Genomic DNA, 24,077 nt, shown 5'->3' with positions numbered 1-24,077 from the left:
AGGGAAGCCGGATGAGTCTGCATGGGAAAAAGGATAAATGTGGCAGACATGAGGCTAGCTGCCCTGTTGACAGCCATCCCCTTGCCAGGCTCACGGATGTCTGTCACCGGAGCAGCCGTGGAAAGCTCATCTGCCAGGCAGACATCCTGAGGAAGTGACGGCGTGGCGACACAGGTGACCTTTTATCTGTGACACAGAACTGTGGCGCCTCTGAACGTGGCACAGAGTCAAAAGAGAGTCCCCCCTTCCCCGTTATTCGGCAGCTTGTCCCCTAGCCCCTGTCTGGCTTGTCCATCTTTCACAAGCAGAGTCACATAATTAGCAAAAAAGGAAGGTGTCTGGGCTGCTCCCGTCTGTTGCAGAAGTTCCTCAGCCGCAATTACTCTCTTGCTCTTGAAGAATCTTCCCCGTTATCTTCCTCCCTTTTTTGCATAATTACGCAACGTTGAAACTCCATGGCTGCACATTGGGTTTTCCAGAAGGAAGTCCTTCCGTTGCAAAGGTATTGCCTTTTGCTTGTACTTGAGCCAGGCACATAGCCATTAGTTTTTTTGTTTGGGGTGTGTGTCTTAAATTAAAGTAAATTAAATTACTGTGAATGCCTATCTTTAAAGGGGGAGGCTCCAACAATACATCTCCAGTAACCCCCCTTTCTGCTAACTCAGTCCTGCTGTATATCACCTAGGTCATGGTGAGTCTTCCAAAAGCATCCCCATGAGCCTCTGGGAAACATGCAAATTAATTTGCATGTTTCCCAAAAGGCTCATAAGGATGCTTTGGAAAGACTCACCATGACCTAGGTGATATAAAGCAGGACTGGGTTAGCAGAAAGGGGGGTTATTGGAGATGTATTGAAGGTGTCCCTCTTAAATGCCCTTTTAAGCTTTCTTGCCCTGTGGAAGGGAACTCAAAAGGCATTTGAATGCCAGGTCCCGTGATGCCCCCCAAGATTCCACAGTGGGAGGAAGAGGGATGCTGGAGGGCAAGCTGCAGTGCTCTCACCCTGGCCACTGCAGGCAGCAGGGGGTCTCTCCTAAAAAAGAAGGTTTCTAGCATGGCTATTTGTGGGGTGGGGCTTTTAATTAGGTGGGCAGGGCCCCGGAATGCCCCACTGTAGCTATGGGCCTGTAGCTTACTGTTCTATTTCTGATAAAGGCCACTGGCTCTTCCACTGGGAGCACACTTTTTTTGAGGAATGAACATTATTCTTTGAGAGCTCAGGGCATGTTCTTTGGGTTGTGGCTAGGGCTGCTGACCTTGGGATTACAGAAGATCTCCAGATGACAGAGATCTGTTCCACTGGAGCAGGGGTCTCCAATGTATTGCCCATGAGTTGCATGGCACTCTCTGACACCCTTCCTGGTGCCCGCCAAGTAGGAGGGGGAGTTAAAGGAATCGCTGAAATGCTGAAATGGCTTGCAAAAGCCATTTAAAGGGAATCCTTTAAATGGCTTTTGCAGGCCATTTCAGCATTCCAGCAATCTCTTCCACTCCCTCCCACTTCCAAGCGGGGGGGAGGGAGCGAAAGGGATCACTGAAATAGCTTCCACGTGCCGCCGCATTTAAATGCCTTCTCAGTTCACTTGCTGAGTTGTGCCGCCCCATTTAAATGCCTTCTCAGTTCACTTGCTGAGTCGTGCCAGGGTGGCGGTGGCACAGCTTGCAAAACCCATTTAGAGGTATCTGTTTAAATGGTTTCTGCAAGTGATGTGGTCTCTTTAAGTATCTTCTCCAAGGTGCCCTGCCAGCACCACCGTGTCTGCTGACATGAACCACACGAACCCACCTGGAAGGTTCGTGGGGTTTGGGAGTACGGGATGGCACGAACCGAGGTTCGTGAACCATGAACCAGGCCACGTTTGCGATGAACTTAGGTTCGTAATTCAGTTCGTGCCCATCCCTAGCTCTGGCTCACTTCCAAAATACTTGCTCAGACTTGTTTGTGACCGGTATCCATTTTGTTTCATTTTAGGCCAGGCAGTGCCCGGCATGTATGATTTTGTGGCGATATTAAAGAAAGGCGTTCATGTCTCTCTAACCCCTAAACTGCCCCTCTGCGGGAGGAGGGGTCTGACTGCTAACACAACCATGGGTGAAATTTTCCAGTTTCCCTTGCGTTAAAATGTCAGGTTGCCGTAGTAACTCTTTCTGTTGTTGTGGGGGAGGAAAGCTGGAAGGAACTCAAAGGGTAGTCATTGTTATTTAAAACTGTTCAGAAGTTGCATTTCTCCTCAGAAGACCTGGCAGCGGGTAAGGCTATGAAAGGGCCCCAATAAAATTATCTGGGGCTGCTTGATTTGGGGATTGTGCTGCTGTAAGAATACTGTCACCAGTTGCTCTTCAGAGTAAGGGCCCAGTTAGATCATCAGAAATGGCACAGGAGGAGATGGGGACACATCTCTGCAGTGATGCCTACAGCAACTCCCAGGATTGATTTTTGGCATCTGCAGTTTAAGCACCATACGTGGTAGCACAGGGAAAAGATTTGGCCTGTGACCTTGGAAAACCACTGCCTGATGGAGTATATGGTACTAGCCTGGACAGACCCTTGGGCTGACTTGGTATACGGCAGCTTCGAATGAGCTGCTTGCTGTAAGTGTTAAAGCAGCAACAGCCCCAGTTCCATGCTTGTAGTGTTATACTTCGCATTGCCATATAACAGAAGGGGATGAGTGCAGCCTTGATTTGGGATGACAGCTTTTATCAAATGTATTTCTTTTGAGGGGAGACAGACATCGGTTTTGGGGGAGAGAGAGTGAATAAGTTCCGGAGAGGTGAGAGGGACAAAACTCAAGAAGAGTAGGTAGCGCCGTAGCATTTATGGAGTGTTTACATTTCTGAGAATGGCATGGGAATGGAGGGAGGAAACTGTACTGTCCATCATAATGATCACTGGAACTGTCCAATAGGAGCTCATGACATCAGTGCAGCTTTGGTCCACAGAATGTTCATGTATTGCCATAGTTCGCCAGTAGTGGTTAGGAGCATGGACTCTAATCTGGGAGAACTGGGTGTGATTCCCCACTCCTCCACATGCAGCTGCCAGCATGACATTGGGTCAGTCACAGTTCTCTCAGAGCTGTTCTGGAAAGAGCAGTTCTCAAAAGAGTCCTCTCAGCCCCACCTACCTCACAGGGTTGTGCGGAGGGGAAGGGAAAGGAGATTGTAAGCCGCTCTGAGACTCCTTCAGATAGTAAAGGGCGGGGTATAAATCTAATCTCCTCCTCCTCCTCCTTCTATCTCTGTTCTGTTCTTCCCCCAAAGAACTCAGGGCCAAGGCTCTTGGGGTTATACTAGCTTATACTCATTGCAGCACCGTCAGTGCCAGTGTGGTGTAATGGTTAGAATGCCAAGATGAGGATCTGAGAGTCACAGGTTCAAATCCCCATTTGACTAAACCAGACTAGGCAGGTGAGGTCACCTTCCAGTGTCCCTTCCCTTTCTTTTGCACTGACACCTGTTCCAAAAAACTGGGCATGAAGCAAGAGAGAAGAGAAGCAAGGTCGAGAGCCTTATTAGACAGATGTCTGAAATGTTCACTCTAAACCAGGGGTGTTAAACATAAGGTCTGGGGGCAGGAACCGGCCCATCCGGGGCTCTTAGGCGGCCCGCAAGCAACTAGTGCAAGGGAGGGAACAGGAGACTCTTGGGCTGGGAGTAGGCAGAGCTGCTCCAATTGTGGCTTCAGCATGATGGAACAACCTCATCTGCAGCCGTCAAGCGGCGTGGTCTGCTCAGTGTTGTACCGCTGGTTCTCTAGTCCACCCATGTGGGTTTTCCTTTGGACCCCCCTCCCGGCCCATGGGGCCCTGCAGTGAGAATACACCAACTCGGAGCCTACCAGCTGCTGTCCTTTGTACAGTTTATATCTCCGGCACCTCAAGTGGTTAAGACGCTGAACTGCAGGCTGTGGAAGGTCGGTAGTTCAGCAGTTCGAGACCCGGGTGCCGCACGACGGGGTGAGCTCCTGTCTCTAGTTCCAGCTCCTGCCAACCTAGCAGTTCGAAAGCAAGAAATTGCAAGTAGCTAAATAGGTACCACTTTGGTGGGAAGGTAACAGCGTTCCGTGCGCCTTGGTGTTTAGTCATGCCGGCCACATGACCACGGAAACGTCTTCGGACAGCGCTGGCTCTTCGGCTTGGAAACGGAGATGAGCACCGCAACCGTAGAGTCGGACTTGACTGGCTTTCGAGCAAGGGAACCTTTACCTTTACCCTACCTGGCATTACGTTTTATGGCACACGTGGCCCGGCTCGACAAAGTGACATTTATGTCAGATTCAGCCCTTGTAACAAATGAGTTCAACGCCATGGCTCTAAACTGTACCCATCTTTATTGCGACTGTGCTGGCCTTGCATTTGGGGAACTTGTTTTGGCATTTCAAAAGTACGTCTTGAAGCACTCTGAAAACGTGCCAGATGGGTTTGACGAGAGACAGTGGTGGGATGCAAAATCTGAATGCATCGGCTCCAGGGCTGTGACGGCTCGACAATGCTGCCGCCAAGCCTTTGAAAAGCCTCGCGTGTGCTTTTGTGCGAGCCGGCATCAGTTTTAAAATGGGCTTCCCAAACTCTACCTGGCTATTTTTAGGCATGACGCACCAGAACAAGCACTGAGTTATTTTTTGCGAGGCTGCTCATCAATCATGCGGTGACACAAGCCATCAAAATAAATAGCAGATAAATGAATATAGGGGGGAAATGGCAAGGACATGCCTCCAGTCTGGGACCGAGGGCTAAATGGAGCCAAATTGAGCTTGAATGTTGTAGCGGCTTTTCTTGGGTACACGTTTGGCTACTTTCCTTCCCGGCCATTCCACGCCTGTGTTTGGGAACCATCAATCATCATCAATTAGCAGTGTGGAGTAGTGCCAATTACTGTCACCCAGGAAGACATTCCCTCCTGGTAATTACATGCTGCTAGCCCAAAACTGAGCGATTCTCAGGTGTTGTGCTAAGCTCTTTGTAGGGATTGGACAGCGGGATGTACTTGAGTGTGTGTTGTCATTGTCTGACCAGTTGGGCGCCAAGTGTCAGGGGGAATGGCCACATGCACACCATGCACTCCTTGAGAACCAGGAGGCGGAGAAGAGGCGCCATCCTCCTATTGTCAGGCGCCGTGGAGCAGAGGAGAGGTTAGTCTGGAATCTTGGGGTTCACATGTTGTAGGCAAACTTCCCTCTGCTCAATTCAGAATGGCCTCTGTCATTCTGAGTCTTCCTGGGCACCCGTTCAGCTGATGAACTCATCTTCCTCCTGAGACTTTTCTCTTGGCTCGTGACATGTGCAGGTGGCACTATCTGCATTGCGCCTTATTGTATTGCCCCCAGGGGTTATAGTTCTCAGCACCAACCGTGGCGGAGAGCGATTTGGAAATTCAGTGTTCCTACCCCCACTCCAAAACAAAAGCTCACCTGAGACCAAGAAAAGGTTTTACGACCTGCGTCAAGGCATGCAATCTCTCAAAACTTTTGAAAGATTTGATTGAGAGTATTGACCCAAATACAGAAGGCAAGATACTAAATGAAAGGCTTCTTGATAGGGTAGCCTGGTCACATCATTCACAGCAGTCTGCAAAAGTTTTCTACGGAATCAGAGGTTACTATTAAAGGACTGTGTAGCTCACAAAGTTTTATTGCAATGCGTGAGCATTTGAGCAAGAATAAGAAGCTTAACTATGGAGCCCAGACAGCTTCCCCCTAGGCTGCACATTTGTAGCACTGTGCAAAATTTCATATTTATACTCTTGAGCTGAAAACCCCGGGGGGGGGGGGATGCTCCTTGATTTATAAAGTGGCTGAGCATTAACAATTGGAACAATGTGCTATTCCAAGCCCTCTGTGAATTTTGGTGGTGTCGCTGAGACAAACCAAACTTTTCTACAGGGGGTTGATCCCTGTTGTCTGAGGATCAATTGTAAATTCTAAGAGATCTCCAGGCCCCATCTGGAGGTTCAACAGCAACCACACAGGGAACACGGCTAAGTTAGATAAACACAGAAAACACCGCGTTGAAATAATAAACACAATATTCACATGTACGTATAGCTAAATATATTTGCTTTTTATACACAGCATCAACTCTAGTGTATTGTAAACACTTTCGAACTACAACATCACATTTCAAACACTTTCAAACTAAGTTATATAACACGAAGAGTCCAACTGTCTTCTTCCTGATGGAGGATAAATACCAATGTACAGTTATTGTGCTTATTATTTCAACACAGTGTTTTCTGTGTTTACCCATCTGGAGGTTGGCAAACTTACTGTGAGCAGAGACACACACTTGCTTGTTGATATACAGAAGAAGAAGAGTTGGAATTATACCCTGCCCTTCACTCGGAGTCTCAGAGCGGCTTACAAACTCCTTTCCCTCCCTCTCCCCACAACAGACTTCCTGTGAGGTAGGTGGGGCGGAGAGAGCTCTGAGAGAACTGCTCTTGAGAGAACAGCTCTGAGAGAACTGTGACTGACCCAAGGTCACCCAGCTGGCTGCATGTGGAGGAGTGGGGAATCAAACACGGTTCTCCAGATTAGAGTCCGCTGCTCCTAACCACTTCACCAAACTCATCCAGCCTTTCTGTGATCGAGATGAATTTCAACAGGGTCTTTTAGTAGTCTGTTGGGTGGCCTTGGGCCTGTCGCAGTTCTCTCAGAACTCTCTCAGCCCCACCTACCTCACAGGGTGTCCGTTGTGCGGAGAGGAAGGGAAGGTGATTGTATGCTGCTTTGAGATTCCTTAGGGTAGAGAAAAGTGGCGTATAAAACCTATTCTTGCAATATTGGCTGGAGGAGGTGGTGGTGTCTGAGACGGCTTAACTCTGTATCTGTCCATCAGAACAAATTCACTTCAGGTTCTTTGGCAGGTTCTTCCTCGCAGTTTCATTTCTTTCCCTCCAAAGGAGCTACTGAACTGTTAAATCTTTCTTCCCATCACTCCAGCCCCTCAAGAGCCGCCAGTCCCTTTCTTCCTTTCACAGTTCCCCTTCGGTCTTCCGTGCAACCCTCCCACTGCATTTGCAGTTGAGACAAAAAGCCGTGTTCCAGCATCCTGACACTGCTACCCATCTTCCTGTCCCCCCATGCATGATTTTTCACCAGCTCCAGACAGAACAATTCAAAAGACGTTTTCCCCTCTTCCTCTCCCCCGAACATAAAAAACCCTCTTTTAATCAATTCCTCTGCCTTTCATTCTTGTCGCTCTTCCTCTTTTCTTTCGTCTTCCTTCTCGAGAGCTTGAAATAAATTGATTTCCTTGAAAAGGATGCGGAGATAACAGGGCTATCAATTAATAACCAAAAATGGCATAGAAAGGAGGAGCCGGAGTGGCTACTGGTTTCTTTTTAAAATTCACTCTTTCTTTTTTTTTTTAAACCTTTTTAAAATGCATGTGTTATGAGAAGGGCCGGATCAAAAGTGCTGGAGTGGAGAGCAAGGATTCGCAGCGCTGAGAGAGGAGTTCTGTTGCTGCCATTAAATAATACTTCCAGTAATTAAGTGCCGCTTCCTACGGGCCCCTCCAGCACAGACACAGGCCTGGCTCTGTGTGTGTGTGTATGTGTGTGTAAAAGGGGGTGTGTGTGATTGTGGGTCTCTCAGTCTCTTAAGTATCTGGAAGGAAGATAGATTGCTTATCTGTAGGATTAGTCTGAGAAGTCTTAAAGGTAAAGGTAAAGGTTCCCTTGCTCGAAAGCCAGTCGAGTCTGACTCTAGGGTTGCGGGGCTCATCTCCGTTTCCAAGCCGAAGAGCCAGCGCTGTCCGAAGACGTTTCGGTGGTCATGTGGCCGGCATGACTAAACACCAAGGTGCACGGAACGCTGTTACCTTCCCACCTAAGTGGTACCTATTTATCTACTTGCAATTTCTTGCTTTCGAACTGCTAGGTTGGCAGGAGCTGGAACTAGAGACGGGAGCTCACTCTGTCATGCGGCAACTCGGGTCTCGAACTGCTGAACTACTGACCTTTCACAGCCTGCAGTTCAGCGTCTTAACCACTTGAGCCACCGCAGCTCCTTGTGAGAAGACTTAGTGCCATCCTAAGCAGAACTATGCCCTTCTAAGCCTATTGACTTCCACTAACTTAGAATAGTGCAATTATTCTTAGGGTGGCCAACCTCCAGTTGGTGCCTGGAGTTCTCCTGGGGTTCCAACTGATCTCTAGACTACAGATGTCGGTTCTTCTCTAGGAACTGTCAGCTCTGTAGGGATCACCAAAGAATTGATGGGAGGGTTCTTAATGCTGGCTCATGCCCACCAATTTCCCCTTACAACTTCCACCCCTGCCATTTGCTGATCAAGTGGGTTTACCTGTGATTTTGGAGGCTAGTTGAGGGGGAAATTGAGGAACGTAATCGAGACCACAGAATACAATGTCAGGTTTAGAACTGGTCTGAAATTAATTTGGTTGTCTTAGCTTCCCCGGTGGATGCCGGGAGTTGTAGTTTTATGAAGAAGTTGAGAATGGAATGGCTTCACTTACTACAATTCACAGGGTGTGTTGAACATTCAGCCGGTCTAGAATGGAATGCCTCTTATGGAGAATCAGTGATGAGGTGAGTTTTTAAACTGGGTACCGCAGTCCCTGACCAAATCTTCTTTTCATTTACAGGAGGGAGCCTGTCCAAACAAGACTGGACCATCCAGTGGCCAATGACCGAGACCGGCAAGGAGAACAACTCTGCGTGCCAATCAGAATCCATGCAGTGGATTCGAACTCACCTTTCTCCAAGCCCTAAATCTCAGTCCAAATGCATTCAGCGTTACTGCCTCCAGGGCTTGTCTCATGGATCAGTGTACACCCATGTGGACAGGCTGACGGTGGAAGGCTTTCTGGGACTGTGTCCTCCTCTGGAATCGGGCCACCGCTCCTTGCCACCATCCCCAAGACAGCGGCATGCTGCCCATACACCACCACGCACCCCTAATATAGTCACCACCATGACTCCGCCTGGCACCCCGCCAATCAGGAGGCGAAACAAGGGGAAACCTCCAGGCACTCCGCCCCCCTCCTCCCGCAAACTGATCCATCTTTTCCCGGGTTTCACGGCCTTGCATCGCAGCAAGTCCCATGAGTTTCAGCTGGGAAATCGAGTGGACGAGGCTCACACGCCCAAGTAAGTGGACTGGAAAGTGTGTAGAGGGGGGGTCTCCAACATGGTGCCCGTGGGCACCCTGTCTCCCACCAAATGTTTTTTGAACCTTGTGTGGTGGTAAGGTCGAGAGAGAGAGGCACTGGTTCAAGGTCACCCAGTGAACTTCCATGGCAGAGAAGGGGATTCAGACCTGGGCCTCCCGTCTCCGAGTCCAGCGTTCTAACCGCTACACCACTCTGCATGTATTTCTCCCCTCTTTTTTTCTTAGGGGGATGGTAATTGTGCATCTCTGTGCGGTCTGTGAGAGGGTGTACTGGGAGTTGGTGTAGCCAAGAGAATCAGCGATGATCTGGGTGGTTCCTGATGCGTATCTTGCCTCTGCTACAGACTCATGAGGGAAACTTAGGCAGGTCGTTCTCTCACAGGCTCAGCCAGCCAGTTGCAAAATAATACTGTCCTGCCATGCAGGGCTGTTATCAGGACTGCAGCAGAATGAATTTTTACCCTATTAAGATATAATGCCTTACCCTCAGCTATATTGGAGGCCAGATTTACTAGATCACTGAGGAAAAGTTGTATATGTGGGATGGGAACTGATGAAACATTGGAACATGTAATTTTCAGTTGTAGTATATACCATAACGGGGAAGTTTTGATTGAGCCTATTGTTAACTCCTATCCAGGTCGTAATAGAAGGATACTTTTGTCAATTATGCTGGCAGGTGTTAATCAAAAGCTGACTAAGAGGGTTGCCAAATTTGGTTGGTTGGCATACCGAACTAGGAAAGAGATAAAGAAGTACAGATAGGCCTAGATTTATTTTTAATTTTTGATCTTAATATTAATTTTATCATTTATGTATTTTAAGCTTTTTAGATTCCGATTTATAATTTTAGATGTTATTATATTTTATAATTTTACTGTTCTTTTATCTGTTATTTATTTGCCTCCTGTTCTATTGATTGTTGGTCTATGCCCATAATAATACATTGTGACTGCAGCAGAACACTTAGGCAGAGAGCCCCCTGAACACTGGAAATCTGTATATCTAATAGCCAGGGCGCTCACTTTGTGCGGATATCTAAATCCGCACATCAGGGGCACCTAGGGGGCAAAGAGATTCCCGTGCACATTTGGGGCAATCCCCAGATGTGCAGAAAAACCTGAAAAGTTGAAAAAAAATATATAGGGGGGATACTCAAATCTCCCCCAAAGTAAAAAAGTACCACTAGCCAATGTTCCCTCTAAGCAGTGGAGTCTTGTGAGCAAAAATTCTACTTTGTGAGCTACTGGCATTAAAGTTGTGAGCAAGCGATTTGGCTCCTGCATAAATTAGTTTGCTCTGGAGCCCTCCTTCCTGAACTAAGGCAAAAATGTGTGAGCTGGAGACTAAAAAACTGTGAGCTAATACTGAAAACAAAGTATTTGTGATGCGATTATGGCTGGATTTGAGAGTTGGCGAAATGGGCAGAGGTGGAATACTACAGAGATGAGCCACAGAGCTCTTCTCTCACCCTTAGCAGCAATGGGACATCTAAAGAAAGCATGACTTTTTGGCGAGTTGATTTTTTTGTCCTGTTGAGTAGTTTGGGCAGGCGACACAGCTGTGAGAAGGCACTGTGAGAATGAGGGCTGCCAGCCTCCAGGTGGGGCTCGGAATAGGGTTGCCACCTGCAAGTTGGGAAATACCTGGAGATTTGGGGAGTGGAGCCTGAGGAGGGGGGGCTTGGGGAGGGGAGGGGCTTCGGTGGGATATAATGCCATGGAGTCCACCATGTTCTCCAGGTGAGCTGATCTCTGTCACCTGGAGACCAATTGTAATCCCAGGCAATCTCCAGCCCTCACCAGGAGGGTGGCAACCAATGCCCCCTCTAAGCTGTGGCATCTTGTGAGCAAAACTTCTACTTTGTGAGCTACTGGCACTAAAGTTGTGAGGAAGTGATTTGGCTACGGCATAAACTAGTTTGCTCTGGAGCCGTCCTTCCAGAGCTCAGAGAAAAACGTTTGAGCCGGAGGCTAAAAAACTGTGAGCTAGCTCACACCAACTCAACTTAGAGGGAACACTGGTGGCAACCCTAGCCTGAAGAGCTCCTGGAATTTCAACTAATTTCCAGACAACAGAGATTGGTTCCCCTGGAGAAAAGGGCTGCTTCGGTGGATGGGACAGTACGGCATTATACCCCGCTGAACTCCCTTCCCCTCCCTCTTCATATCTGTACTAGCAATTTGTTTCTCATTGTGTAAAGGTAAAGGTTCCCTTGCTCGAAAGCCAGTCGAGTCCGACTCTGGGGTTGCAGTGCTCTTCTCCGTTTCAAAGCCGAAGAGCCAGCGCTGTCCGAAGATGTTTCCGCGGTCATGTGGCCGGCATGACTAAACACCAAGGCGCACGGAACGCTGTCTCATTGTGTACAAGAAAACTAATGGAGAGGTGCGATCTGGATATTTGAAGTCAAGCAGATGTGGTGGTGGTGGTTTTTTGTAAATCTGCAGCTCTAGAGAGCAGCATGATGTGTTCGGTCCCAGATTACCCTTCGTAGAAGCAATAATTAATTCAGTACAAAAATAACTAGGTAGAGGTAAAGGTTCCCTTGCTCGAAAGCCAGTCGAGTCCAACTCTAGGGTTGCGGTGCTCATCTCCGTTTCAAAGCCGAAGAGCCAGCGCTGTCCGAAGACGTTTCCTTGGTCATGTGGCCGGCATGACTAAACACCGAGGTGCATGGAACGCTGTTACCTTCCCACCGAAGTGGTACCTGTTTATCTACTTGCAATTTCTTGCTTTCGAACTGCTAGGTTGGCAGGAGCTGGAACTAGAGACGGGAGCTCACTCCGTCATGCGGCACCCGGGTCTCGAACTGCTGAACTACTGACCTTCCACAGCCTGCAGTTCAGCGTCTTAACCACTTGAGTCACCACAGCTCAATAACTAGAGGGGCAAAAAAGTAGCCGGCTATGTGAGTCCACAGTAGCTGTTCCTTACTGCAATTAGACAGGCCTACCAAGTTGACTATGGCAAGTGGCTTGCTGCTAGTGTCTGCTCTGCACATCCGTGTCTGCAGCATTCTGGGTCACACAGTTGCCAGCCTCCAGGTGACTCCTGGAGATCTCCTGCTATTACCGTTGATCTCTAGTTGACCAAGATCAGTTTCCCTGGAGACAATGGCTGCTTTGGAAGGTGGCCTCTGTGGCATTACTCCCTGCTGAGGTCCCTCCACCCCCCAGGTCCCTCCACCCCCCCAAAGATCTCCAGGTATTTTTCAACCCAGAGCTGGCAGCCCTAGGACTCACACTGATCATTGTTTTAGAGTGGAGCAGTGGCCTGGCTCGGCCTGGACTCCTGAAATACTGTTTGATGAAAGGGATGATGGGCTGTTGCCATGGTTGCCAGCCTTTAGGCAGGGCCTGGCGATCTCCCAGAATTAGAGCTGATCTCCAGACAGCAGAGGCCCATTCCTCTGGAGAAAACGGCTGCTTTGGGGTGTGGCTGTCAGGGTATTGTAGCCCGCTGAGGTCCCTTCCTTTCCCAGACCCCATCCCCAGTTCTCCGGGAACATCCCAACCCGGAGTTGGCGACTCTAGCAGTTGGCTGTCCCTGGCACCCAGAATGTAAATCCCACCCATATGTCAAGATGGAAGCTGAAAACACTTGTTTCCCTGGCCTGGTATAGGAGAGAAAGCAAAAAATTTGGGTTTGCCTATGGAGCTGCCAACCTAACAGTTCGAAAGCAAGAAATTGCAAGTAGCTAAATAGGTACCGCTTCGGTGGGGAGGTAACAGCGTTCTGTGCGCCTCGACATCTAGTCATGCCGGCCACGTGACCACGGAAACATCTTCAGACAGCGCTGGCTCTTCAGCTTGGAAACGGAGATGAGCACCGTGCCCTAGAGTCAGAAACCTTTACCTTTAGCCTTTATGGAGCTGTTAAGGAATTTGGGATGTTGCTTTGAAAACCTCTATCTTTATGGTAGCTCTGCCCCATAACACCTGAAAACAAGACAGATTGACGGTTCACCTTATTGAGCCCCAGGATGCTGGACTACCTAGGCCAGTGATGGTGAACCTTTCAGAGACCGAGTGCCCAAACTGCGACCCCAAACCCACTTATTGATCACAAAGTGCCAACACGGCAATTTAACCTGAATACTGAGGTTTTATTTTAGAAAAAACAACTCATACATTAACTTAAGATGATCCAAACAAAGTAAGGAAAGCAATCCCAAATGCTTTCTACTTAAAATTATTTGGCAGAGAATTCGACATTTTAATGATGGTCTGGGCCTGGCTGGGGCGATGGCACGCGTGCCCACAGAGAGGGCTCTGAGTGCCACCTCTGGCACCCGTGCCATAGGTTCGCCACCACTGAGCTAGGCCTTTGGTCTGATCCAATTCGTATTCTTAACTAGTACAAGCCGGTTCATGGGAGCCTTTCTCCTCGTCAACATGGTCATGTGGCAGAATTTGCTAGGCTTTGCCATCCCAACCTGAGGGCTCTTCTTCATGACGGCTTGTAGATCTCAGCTTACGCTGCTTGTGAACTGTGCTTGTGTTGGTATTAATGGAGCGGTGCCTGGATTTGACATGGAGTTTTGCAATGCTTTATTATCATGACACTGCGACGATTATGTTTAAATGATCTTTTTAATGGCCTGTGGCTAGAGCAGTATTTGAAGGGATAATCGGAGAGGCGCTTAGCTCACCTTCCTTGATCAAAAGCTTTTAGGAGGCAGGCAGCAGAGCAGTGGGGTAAGGTGAATGACCAAGATGTGAGCTGCAGAGTGTTAAACTGAAGGGCTGTGGCTTGTTCCTTCATGTTCCTCTCTCCTGCGTAGACAATCACCTGTTTGCAAAGTTTAAGGCTGATTTTTCTCTCCTTTCCCTTTGTATTCTCGCCACTTCTTGTCCCCTTCCAGTTTCTCCTGCCTTGGTTAGGACTAGGGAAACGTGTACCAGCAGGGGGAGCTCTTGCTCTTGAAAACTGTTTCCCCTTTTGGATTCTGCGAGTTCTAGGGTAGATCAGGCACTGTATTCTGCCCAGGAAGAAACTTCCTAGCTTTTGTGTCACTCATAACTCTTCATCACAAAGAATGGAAAGACCTTTCCAAGTTTCTTACTAATGCAGACCAGCTAGGGACCTTGGTAGAATCAAGGGAGAGTGCTTGAGGAGGCTAATCGGTTCACCACCACCGCCACCGTCCTGTTATGGATTTGGTGGTAGAAAGGGCTGTCAAAGTTGCAGTCATCTTCTGGCGACCCCACTGGGTTTTCAAGGCAGGAGACGTTCAGAGGTGGTTTGCCATTGCCTGCTTCTGTATAGCAATTCTGGACTTCCTTCCTTGGTGGCCTCCCACCCACGTTCTGACTAGGGCCGACCCTGCTTCGCTTCCAGGATCTGGTGAGATTGGGGTCGCCTGGGCCATCCGGGCCACGGTTTTATGGATTTCACTGCTCTCAACGGCAGTTGACACAGAGTGTCTCCTGGAGCATGCTCGATAATCATTGGGCTGTTTTTTCTTTGGATGCAGAGGTCATTTCGGGGGGATCGCGGGGGATCGCAGTTCCCCCGGGTGAGATACGGGGGGGGCACACAATGAACCACTGCATGGGGCTTGGCAGTGGAGCTGCAAAGCCGCCACCGGCAGTCGGGACTGTTGGGGGCGGGGTGTGTGGCCTTATGACACACTTCCGGTGATGTCAGGGGGTGTGGCCTTATGACACACTTCCAGTGATGTCAGGGAGTGTGGCATATGCTAATGAGTTATGCTAATGAGTCCCCCTAGCTCTTTTTCTACGAAACGACCCCTGTTTGGATCAATTAACAGAGTTCTGTTTTTCCTGCATACCTGAGGAGTGTGTAGAAACCTCAGCCTTCTTTGTGGGTGACCTGGTTTAGCTGCTTTTGTGATCATAACAAGGGCTAGCCAGTTTGCTGTTAGAAGAAGTGAGGACATTCTTGGCTTCCTGGAGTAGAGTAAGGTCTCTTTGCAAGTCATTTTCCTCTTCAGACATGTATAATACGTTTGTTCCTTGCCTGAGGCCCCTGCAGCCAGCCTGTCCCTATGGTTGCTAATCCGTCCTCTTGCTAAAAGCCTAACATGCAGGTTTCCTTGGCTTTCTTTAATCTATGTAACATCTCTATTCCACGGAAACCCAGGCACCACATAATGGCTCCATCTAGGCACTGACTAGACCCAGACTTGATTAGCCATAGCCTGATTGTTGCTTAAGAACAAAAGAGAAGCCAATGCTGGATCAGGCCAATGGCCCATCCAGTTCAACACTTTGTCACACAGTGGCCAAAAACACCAGGTGCCATCAGGAGGTCCAGCCGTGGGGCCAGGACACTAGAAGCCCTCCCACTGTTGACCCCCCCCCCAAGCACCAAGAATACAGTGCATCACTTGCCCCAGACTGAGAGTTCCTATCTGTACCTTGTGGCTAATAGTTACTGATGGACCTCTGCTCCATATGTTTATCCAATTCCCTCTTGAAGCCATCCATGCTTGTAGTCACCGCCACCTCCTGTGGCAGTGAATTCCATGTGTTAATCACTCTTTCGGCGAAGAAGTACTTCCTTTTATCTGTTCTAACCCAACAGCAATTTCATTGAGTGCCCCCGAGTTCTTGTATTGTGAGAAAGGGAGAAAAGTACTTCTTTCTCTACCTGCTCTATCCTATGCATAATCTTGTAAACCTCGATTATGCTTCATTGATTTAGATATTTGTACCCCCTTTTTCTCCACAAATGGGGATCCAAAGCAGCTTAAAACATTGTTCCTCTCTCCTCCATTCCATACTTACAACCACCACCCTGTTAGGTGGATTAGGATGCGAGAGTACGACTGTCCCAAGGTCACCCAGCAAGCTTCCGTGACCTAGTCCAGCATGCTAGCCACTGCAGACACTGTCTCATGTGCTTTTAGACTGTGGCCTGGGATCAGGACCTGGATCTTCCTTTGTTTCAGCCTTATCCAGTGTATCTTGGGAAGTATATCCCAGTAGTCATATATGCCTGCGAGAGTTGGACTATAAGGAAGGCCGAGCGCCGAAGAATAGATTCTTTTCAACTATGGTGCTGGAGAAGACTCTTGAGAGTCCCTTGGACTGCAAGAAGAACAAATCGGTCAATCCTAAAAGAAATCAACCCTGACTGTTCCCTGGAAGGCCAGATAATGAAACTGAAGCTCAAATACTTTGGCCATCCAATGAGAAGGGAGCACTCCCTGGAGAAGACCCTGATGCTGGGAAAGATTGAAGGTCAAAGAAGACGGGGATGGCAAAGGATGAGATGTTTAGACAGTGTCATAGATGCAACGAACATGAAGTTGAGCAAACTTCAGAGGACAGCGGAAGACCGGAAGGCCTGGCGGGAGCTGGTCCATGGGGTTGCGAAGAGTCGGACTCAACTGTGCGACTGAACAACAACAAATATCTTGGGGGAGAGGCCATTGCTCAGTGGGAGAGCCTCTGCTTTGTATGCAGAAGGTCACAGGTGCGAAAGAAAAAAGCAATAGCTGATGTGAAAGACCCCTGCCTGAAACCCTGGAGAGCAGCTGCCAGTCTGAGTAGACAGTACTGACGCTGATGGACCAAAGGTCTGGTTCAGTAGAAGGCAGCTTGCTTTGTGTGTGTGTGTGTCAAAGTCCACAGCATGTTCAAAAGCAGCACACCCTCCAACATTTTGTTTATGAAAACAGGGGCACTTCTGACTCCCATTCTTATGGCAAAGAATGGTGCCCGAGATCCCCCTCCCCCAGTTAAGGTAAAGGTTCCCTTGCTCGAAAGCCAGTCGAGTCCGACTCTAGGGTTGCGGTGCTCATCTCCGTTTCAAAGACGAAGAGCCAGCGCTGTCCGAAGACGTTTCCGTGGTCATGTGGCCGGCATGACTAAACACCAAGGTGCACGGAACGCTGTTGCCTTCCCACCGAAGTGGTACCCATTTATCTACTTGCAATTTCTTGCTTTCGAACTGCTAGGTTGGCAGGAGCTGGAACTAGAGACGGGAGCTCACTCCGTCATGCGGCCCACTCGGGTCTCGAACTGCTGAACTACCGACCTTCCACAGCCTGCAGTTCAGCGTCTTAACCACTTGAGGCACCGCAGCTCCCCCCACCCAGTTACACATTGCCAAAAGCTGTTCTTTGCCTGTTTTTATGTCATCTTGTGTTTTTATTTAGAAAATTTGTAAGCTGCCTCTCCAAGGCACCTGCCCAAGGTAGCTTACAAATGAGACGTCATAAAAATATATGATCACCATGAATGTTGCTAATTAAAATCCCAAAAGATCAAATAGGGGACAGGTGTCAAAAAAAAATAGTGCCTTTCCCTGGCCCAGTGGGGACAGTCGGAATGAACGATGCAGCATTTGGCAAGATGGATGGGCATGCTTTGACCACATATGGACAATGCCTTGTAAGCAAAGCCGTGGTGGGTAAGACCAGCCATCCACCCAGTCCAACATCCTGTTTCCCACAGAGGCCAAGCAGATGCCCCAGGAAACAGTCAAGCAGGGGCACCCCTGCCTGGCTTGTTGTTGCTTGTGTCCCTCAGCCACAGCATGACTTGGCCATGTTGTTGCAGAAGAAGGTAAAGGTGGGACCTGAGGGATACAGAGCTGCATGCCCCCCCCGCCCCGAGCTTGTAGCCAGTCTAAGTTCTGTGCTTGGAGCTGCCTCAAGGCCCTGTTCCCATCCATCCTGACGCCATCGTCCGAGGACAGGGCCCAAGGCAATGGAGCGTTTGCCTTTCATTTCATGAATCAGTTTGTCTCTAATGAATGGAAGTGGCACTTTAGCCATTTGTGCGTGGTGATTGCCGTACACTCCGGTACGCTGATAGGGTTGCCAGCTCATTAGGTCTAAATGTGGCACCCCAAAGGAGAAAGGTCCCTTTATTTCTAATGAATTGTTCTGCATTGGGGGGGGGGATATAGCTCCTGTCTCCCTCTCTCCTCCCGCCCTTTCCAACTCAGACCAAGGCAGCTTAGTATGGTCCTACAGATGCAAGGGAAGGTTGTGGCTTAGTAGCAGGGTGCCTGCTTTGTATGCAGAAGGTCCCAGGTTCAATCCCTGACATTTCCAGGTAAACAGTGTCTCAGGTAGCAGGGTTTTGGAAAAACCTGTCTCTTCCTGTGATGGAATGGACAGTGTTCAGCTAGATGGGGTGGCGACCTGACTCCGTATAAAGCTCCTTCATGTCTGCTTTTAGCTCCTCTGCTCAAAAAAATCCTTAATTGGTGAATAGTAAAGGTAAAGGTAAAGGTTTCCCTTGCTCAAAAGCCAGTCGAGTCCGACTCTAGGGTTGTGGTGCTCATCTCCGTTTCAAAGCCGAAGAGCCAGCGCTGTCCGAAGATGTTTCTGTGGTCATGTGGCCGGCATGACTAAACCCCGAGGCGCACAGAACGCTGTTACCTTCCCACCGAAGTGGTCCCTATTTTTCTACTTGCAATTTCTTGCTTTCGAACTGCTAGGTTGGCAGGAGCTGGAACTAGAGACGGGAGCTCACTCCGTCATGCGGAACCCTGGGTCTCGAACTGCTGAACTACCGACCTTCCACAGCCTGCAGTTCAGCGTCTTAACCACTTGAGCCACCGCAGCTCCAATTGGTGAATATCTATATACAATTGCTTGCTATTGTAAAAACCCCCCCCTTTTTGAAGAGTTGAAGGAGTTCTTATGAGACGTGAAAGCACACAGCCACTATTGTTGAACAATGGGCCATGCTTTTTCAAGCTTACATTGTATCGGTGAGCTTTCAAGCAATAATGTTAAGCATCAACTGCACTGAGGACCCCCCTTCCCCATTTTCCAAGAATATTTTAGCAGTACCCATGTCTGGAAATGCTGGCAAAAATTATGAGAATATAGATGCAAGCCGATTTTAAGGAGAATTTGTTTGAGAGTTTCTCTTCTCCTAGTTCACTCTACTCTAGTTGGGAAGGGCAATCCATGCCCAAGAAGTCATTTGGAACTCTCTCCCTCCCACCTGGCCATGTCTGTGTCCTTATGCAACAGTTAACTTGTTGGATTTTTACACCACTTGTTTAGTCAAATAGTCAGCACAGGCTACATGGTCTCAACATTTCTATCCTCAAAACAACTATTGGGAAGCTGAGCTTTGCATAGAAAAGTCAGACTGGGACTGCTTGCATTTCATAGACTATTGACTGCACTATTTATATATATTTTTCCTGTGTCCGTCTGCCAACTGAAGTCACACTTCATGATTTTGATTAAACTCTTTGCCATAATAAATCGTTAAGGGGCCATAAAACTCCTTTTCTTTTCCTTTGACGTAAGTTAGGTTGCATGAGAGTGATTGACCCAAAGTTACCTAGCAAGTTTTTTGTTTGACTGATTGGAGATCTGAACCGGGGTCTCCCCTGCTCTGAACTCCCCTGCCCTGTCCACAGCAACAATGGCTCTTCTAGGTTTTGGAGCCATTGTCTGGACATTGCTCTGTGGGTTGCTGCTCTTGGTCTACTTGCTGCATCTCACCTGGACAGGGTTGCTGAGCAGTCAGGTTAGAACAGATAAAAGGAAGTACATCTTCACCCAAAGAGTGATTACACATGTGGAATTCACTGCCACAGGAGGTGGTGGCGGCGGCTACAAGCATGGACAGCTTCAAGAGGGAACTGAATAAACATATAGAGCAGAGGTCCATCAGTGGCTATTAGCCACAACGTATAGGCAGGAACTCTCAGTCTGGGGCAAGTGATGCTCTGTATTCTTGGTGCCTGGGAGGGGGGCAACAGTGGGAGGGCTTCGAGTCTCCTGGCCCCACTGCTGGACCTCCTGATGGCACCTGGTGTTTTTGGCCACTGTGTGACAAAGTGTTGGACTGGATGGGCCATTGGCCTGATCCAGCGTTGGCGTCTCTTATGTTCTCCTCTGTCCGCCTTGACCGAGGGTTGCACAGCTGCTTTCAGACTTTTCATACATTTGGCAGTCCCGCAATCGAGCTGCTGAGCAGAAACATCTTAACAGCTAGAGAGAACCAAGCGTGGTGCAACGACTGTGAAGAGCAATCCACCACACTGAGATTTAAAGATGCCAGTTTATGCACAAGCAGGAGACAACGGAGATCTTGGGTCTGTGTCAAGTCTCAATTGACATGACAACCCCCTCAAGGGGCATTTGAGGCAAGTGAGAAGCAGAGTAGGTTTGCCATCACCTTCCTCTGAAGAGTCTTCAGAGGTGGTCCCCCATCCAAGTACTGACCCTTCTTAGCTTCCAAGATTGGATGTGATCAGGCTATATCATACCAGTCCACATCCCCAGCTTGGGTCTATTCACCTCTAAAGATCCACCATTCATGCACCATGGAGCAAATGTCTGTTCAGCTGTCTCATACAGGCATCCTGTAGCCATTCAGAGTAGCTTCCAAGGTCACTGCGGGGATTTGAACTCTGCTGCGAGAAAGGCAGTGTAACCCACTCAGGGTTTAGGAAGCTCAGAGAGCACAATCCTACTCTCTAGTCATTGCCCACTGGACATACCCAAACTACCCAACTACCCTAAATGCCAGTAAGGTTAGCAGGATGGAGAGTTATCTTGTAATTGGCTGCCCTGCTTGTTTTGATTCATTTGTTGGCACCCATATTGCATCACATGGGTGTCCCGGGGGCAGCTTCAAAGCCTCGAGTCTTCTCTGCCAGGTGTGCCTCTTCTGGGAACCCCTCTTTCCACCTGCCCAGCATTCATGTTCTCACCGTGTCTCTCCACCTCCCTGCCTTCCTTCTTCTACAGCTTCTGTTCCCATTGCTGACGGCCACATCCTTGATGACACTCCTCAAACTGCAGCTGGTCTCCTCTTGCCTTGCTCTGTCTGCTTCTGCTTGGCAGATTGGCTCAGTTGACATGTCTCTTTGTGGTAGCCCTGATGAGTCACATCCATATAATACCAATGAGGTATATTCATATTGAGCAGCAAAACAGCTGCCTCTAACCCTTCAGGTGTCTGCTGCTTTACTTGACTGTCTGTGATCTTCTACCAGAATGGCCAGAGGCTCTTGAAGTACTTCCAGGAAGACAGTGGAACAACCCTGGAGGGCCAGTGGCATGAATGGAGCAGAGCGGATGCTTTGCTTTCAGAAGGTCCTATAGTCAGTCACTGATATGTTCAGTTACAAGATCCCAGGTAGCAGGTCCCAGGAAAGATGTAACCTCGTGAGAGCAGTTAGAATGTACAATACTGAGCTAGGTTAACCAATGGTTTGGTGCTGTTTTAGGCTATTGGCTGCTTTCCTGGCAGGGCCGGCTCACTCACTTGGCAAACTAGGCGATCGCCTAGAGCGGGACGGCCCTTAGGGGCACCAAACTGCACCTGGCCCCGTACTCTGGGAGTTTCTTGATTATTTGTATTTTTAATTCTTCCTAAAATGCATTTATTTTTGAAAATTGGTGGGTGCACCGGGGGGGGGGAAGGGATCCTCGCCTAGGGTGCAAAATAAGCTGGAGCCGGCCCTGTTTCCTGGTCTGTCCCATTCACAGCTCCCTCTCTACATCCCAGCTGTGCTTACACCTAGAAGTTGCTCCACATTAGATCTTGTTCTTATCTGTTTCCATCAGCCATGAGGTCAGTTAAATATTCATTCCCTCTTCTGTGGTTGACTAGACTTCCTGACTTAACCCTGCCTTGTGACTGGGTCTTTGTATGGTAGGGATCCTGTCAATTACTTTCTGTGGACCAGATTTTCCCAAGGACTGCCAAGGCAACAAAGTGGCCAGAATTTCTATGAATCTCCCTCTCTAGTTTTACAGCACTGGTTGGTTCCTCTTCAGAAGAAGCCTGCTGGATCAGACCGGTGGTCCATCTAGTCCATCCTGTTTCCCATGGTGGTCAACCAGTTGCCCTAGAAGGCTCTCAAGCAGAGGCACAGAAACCAAAACCTCTTGTCCCCACCCCCACCTCAACAACTGGTATCCAGAGGCATATTGGCTCTGAACCTGGAGGGTCCATTCCTCTTTTCACGTCAAGTGGCTGTTGATAGACCTCTCCTCCATGAATTTGTCTCCTTTCCCCTTCTCCTACCTTGTGGATCATTAATTCATTCACTTCATCATCTGGTATGCATGGTTCTTTCCTCTCATCCTTTTATGCTCACAATCCCAGCAAGCTCCATGGCTGAGTTGGGATTAGAACCTGGTCCAGTGCTGTAACATCAAGCTAAGTGGTACCACCATTTAATTAGATTTAGTTTGGGGTAGGGTTTTTTGTCTCCCTCTTCTTTTTCATATGTGCGTTTGTGTGCACCTGGAAGTCATGGTGACCTCTGATGACCAACCCCTACTAGGGGCCTGGAGGATATTCAGAGAGGTGACTGAATAAAGCCTGCTCCTGCCTCCCAACTGCTGGTATTCCAAGGAGGTCTCCCATCCAAGTACTTGCCAGAGTCAACCCTGCTTAGCTTCCGAGATCTGACAAGATCAGGCTTGCCTGGGCTATCCAGGGCAGGGCAGGTAGGGGGCTCTTCTGTCTTCCACCTCTGAACATTTTTCCTCTCTGTAATTAAAGATTTCAGGTGAGTGCAAGTGAGGCTCCGAAAGAAGCACCAACCGGGGCGGAAGGTAATCAAGCATTTCGTAGCCGCTAATTGCAAGAGGGAGCCTTGGCACTCCCCGAATCTGTTCCGGCTGGCTAGACCTCTCCGCTCTCCACTTCCAGTGGGGCACTCTCCCGCACTCTGGGTCGGGCTACCTTAATTTACAATTAGTGCGATGCGGGCCCTCCGCAGCCACAGCTGGAAGAGGCGAATCCCCCGCAGGCCGTGGAGTTTATTAAGCTAAATTAATCGAGAGGAGCGAAAACAAATATTGAAGAGGGCTCCAGCTCTCCAGCTTCCAACTGAGGGCTTGATGCCGCTGTGCCGAGGGGAGGAGAAAAGGGGGTCTGGAGAGGACCCAGAAGCTGCTTGGTGGAAGAGTAGAGGTTAATTTACTCTAATGGGGCTTAATGATTTTCAGGAGGCAGCCACCGAATCTTGCCTCCTAATCCCATTAGTGTTTCAGGATCGTAATTAGCGCATTAAAAGGAGAACATTTTTCTATTTTCCAGCAGAGCCATCCCGACACTCGCGTTGCTGCTCTGTAGCCTGCTTTTGATGGCTAACTCTCACTTTGGGAACCGGGGAAGAATGGGCTTTTAGACGGGGATTTAAGCTGAGACTCGGCCTCTGAACCTCCTGTAGGGCATGGAATGTGTGAAGGAAGACTAAGGAGCCTTTAAATGTGGGTAGGACATCCTTCACTCAGCAAGGTTTGCTTTTGGGTGGGCCTGTGGCCAAGTGAGCTGCCTCTTCCCCAGTGAGGACATAGCTGGTTTTTACCCCCATCTCTGCAAGCTTTCATCGGCCTTTTCCATTGAATCGTGAGCTCTGGGAGAGGAACGTGAAGGGTAGATGAGGAATCCAGTCTGATCTGGGGCTCAGCTGGATGGGCTCTTCAGAATCCAAGGCCCACTCAATGGGATGCGTTCAGACGGGGCGTTTCAGCCGGCAGAAATTGTACCGGTTGGAACCGTTGCAGTTTATGCCGGCTGAAACGCGATCACACTTATCTCCGAACTGCGGAACCCATTGCTGTATGCCCGTTCACACACAGCAGGCATCGGTGGGTTTTTTTTTAACTCAGTTTGCGCATGCGCATAGGCAGCCATCCACAGAATGGCAATCTTCGCGCATGCGCAAAACACCCCGTCCCGAAAAGCATGCCCTAAAGAGAGGACGTACCTTTAAAGTTTAAAGACCAAACTGGCCTCCCTGAGGTCCTGGACTCCTCTAACACCTTAAACTAAGGACCTTTTTCTTTTTTAAAAAACAAACGCCGGGGCGAAGCTTCGCCCAAACGCATATCACCAACCTAAAAAAAAAAAGGTGGGCGAAAATCGGAAGCCTCAGGCTTCCGAATGGAAGTGGCTCTACAACGGTGGAGAGCGATCAGATGGGGGGGGGGGGGTAAAGCGATTATAACTGTTGCACTCAGGATAC

At 49.0% G+C, this 24,077-nt stretch overlaps 1 protein-coding gene across 1 annotated transcript in view; it reads left to right on the top strand.

The window, feature by feature from the left end:
- Positions 1–24,077, top strand: part of KSR2 (kinase suppressor of ras 2) — a 237,542-nt gene that overhangs the window by 23,837 nt on the left and 189,628 nt on the right. Inside the window, 1 exon segment of the mRNA XM_015413417.1 lies at positions 8,611–9,115. Within this exon segment, the coding sequence (XP_015268903.1) occupies positions 8,611–9,115 (505 nt within the window).

Source organism: Gekko japonicus, unplaced genomic scaffold (genome assembly GCF_001447785.1).
Source record: "Gekko japonicus isolate JY-2015 unplaced genomic scaffold, Gekko_japonicus_V1.1 scaffold85, whole genome shotgun sequence".
Classification (NCBI taxonomy): Eukaryota; Metazoa; Chordata; class Lepidosauria; order Squamata; family Gekkonidae; genus Gekko; species Gekko japonicus.
The sequence above is the reverse complement of the archived record's forward strand: the minus strand, read 5'-3'. Positions and strand labels throughout refer to the sequence as shown.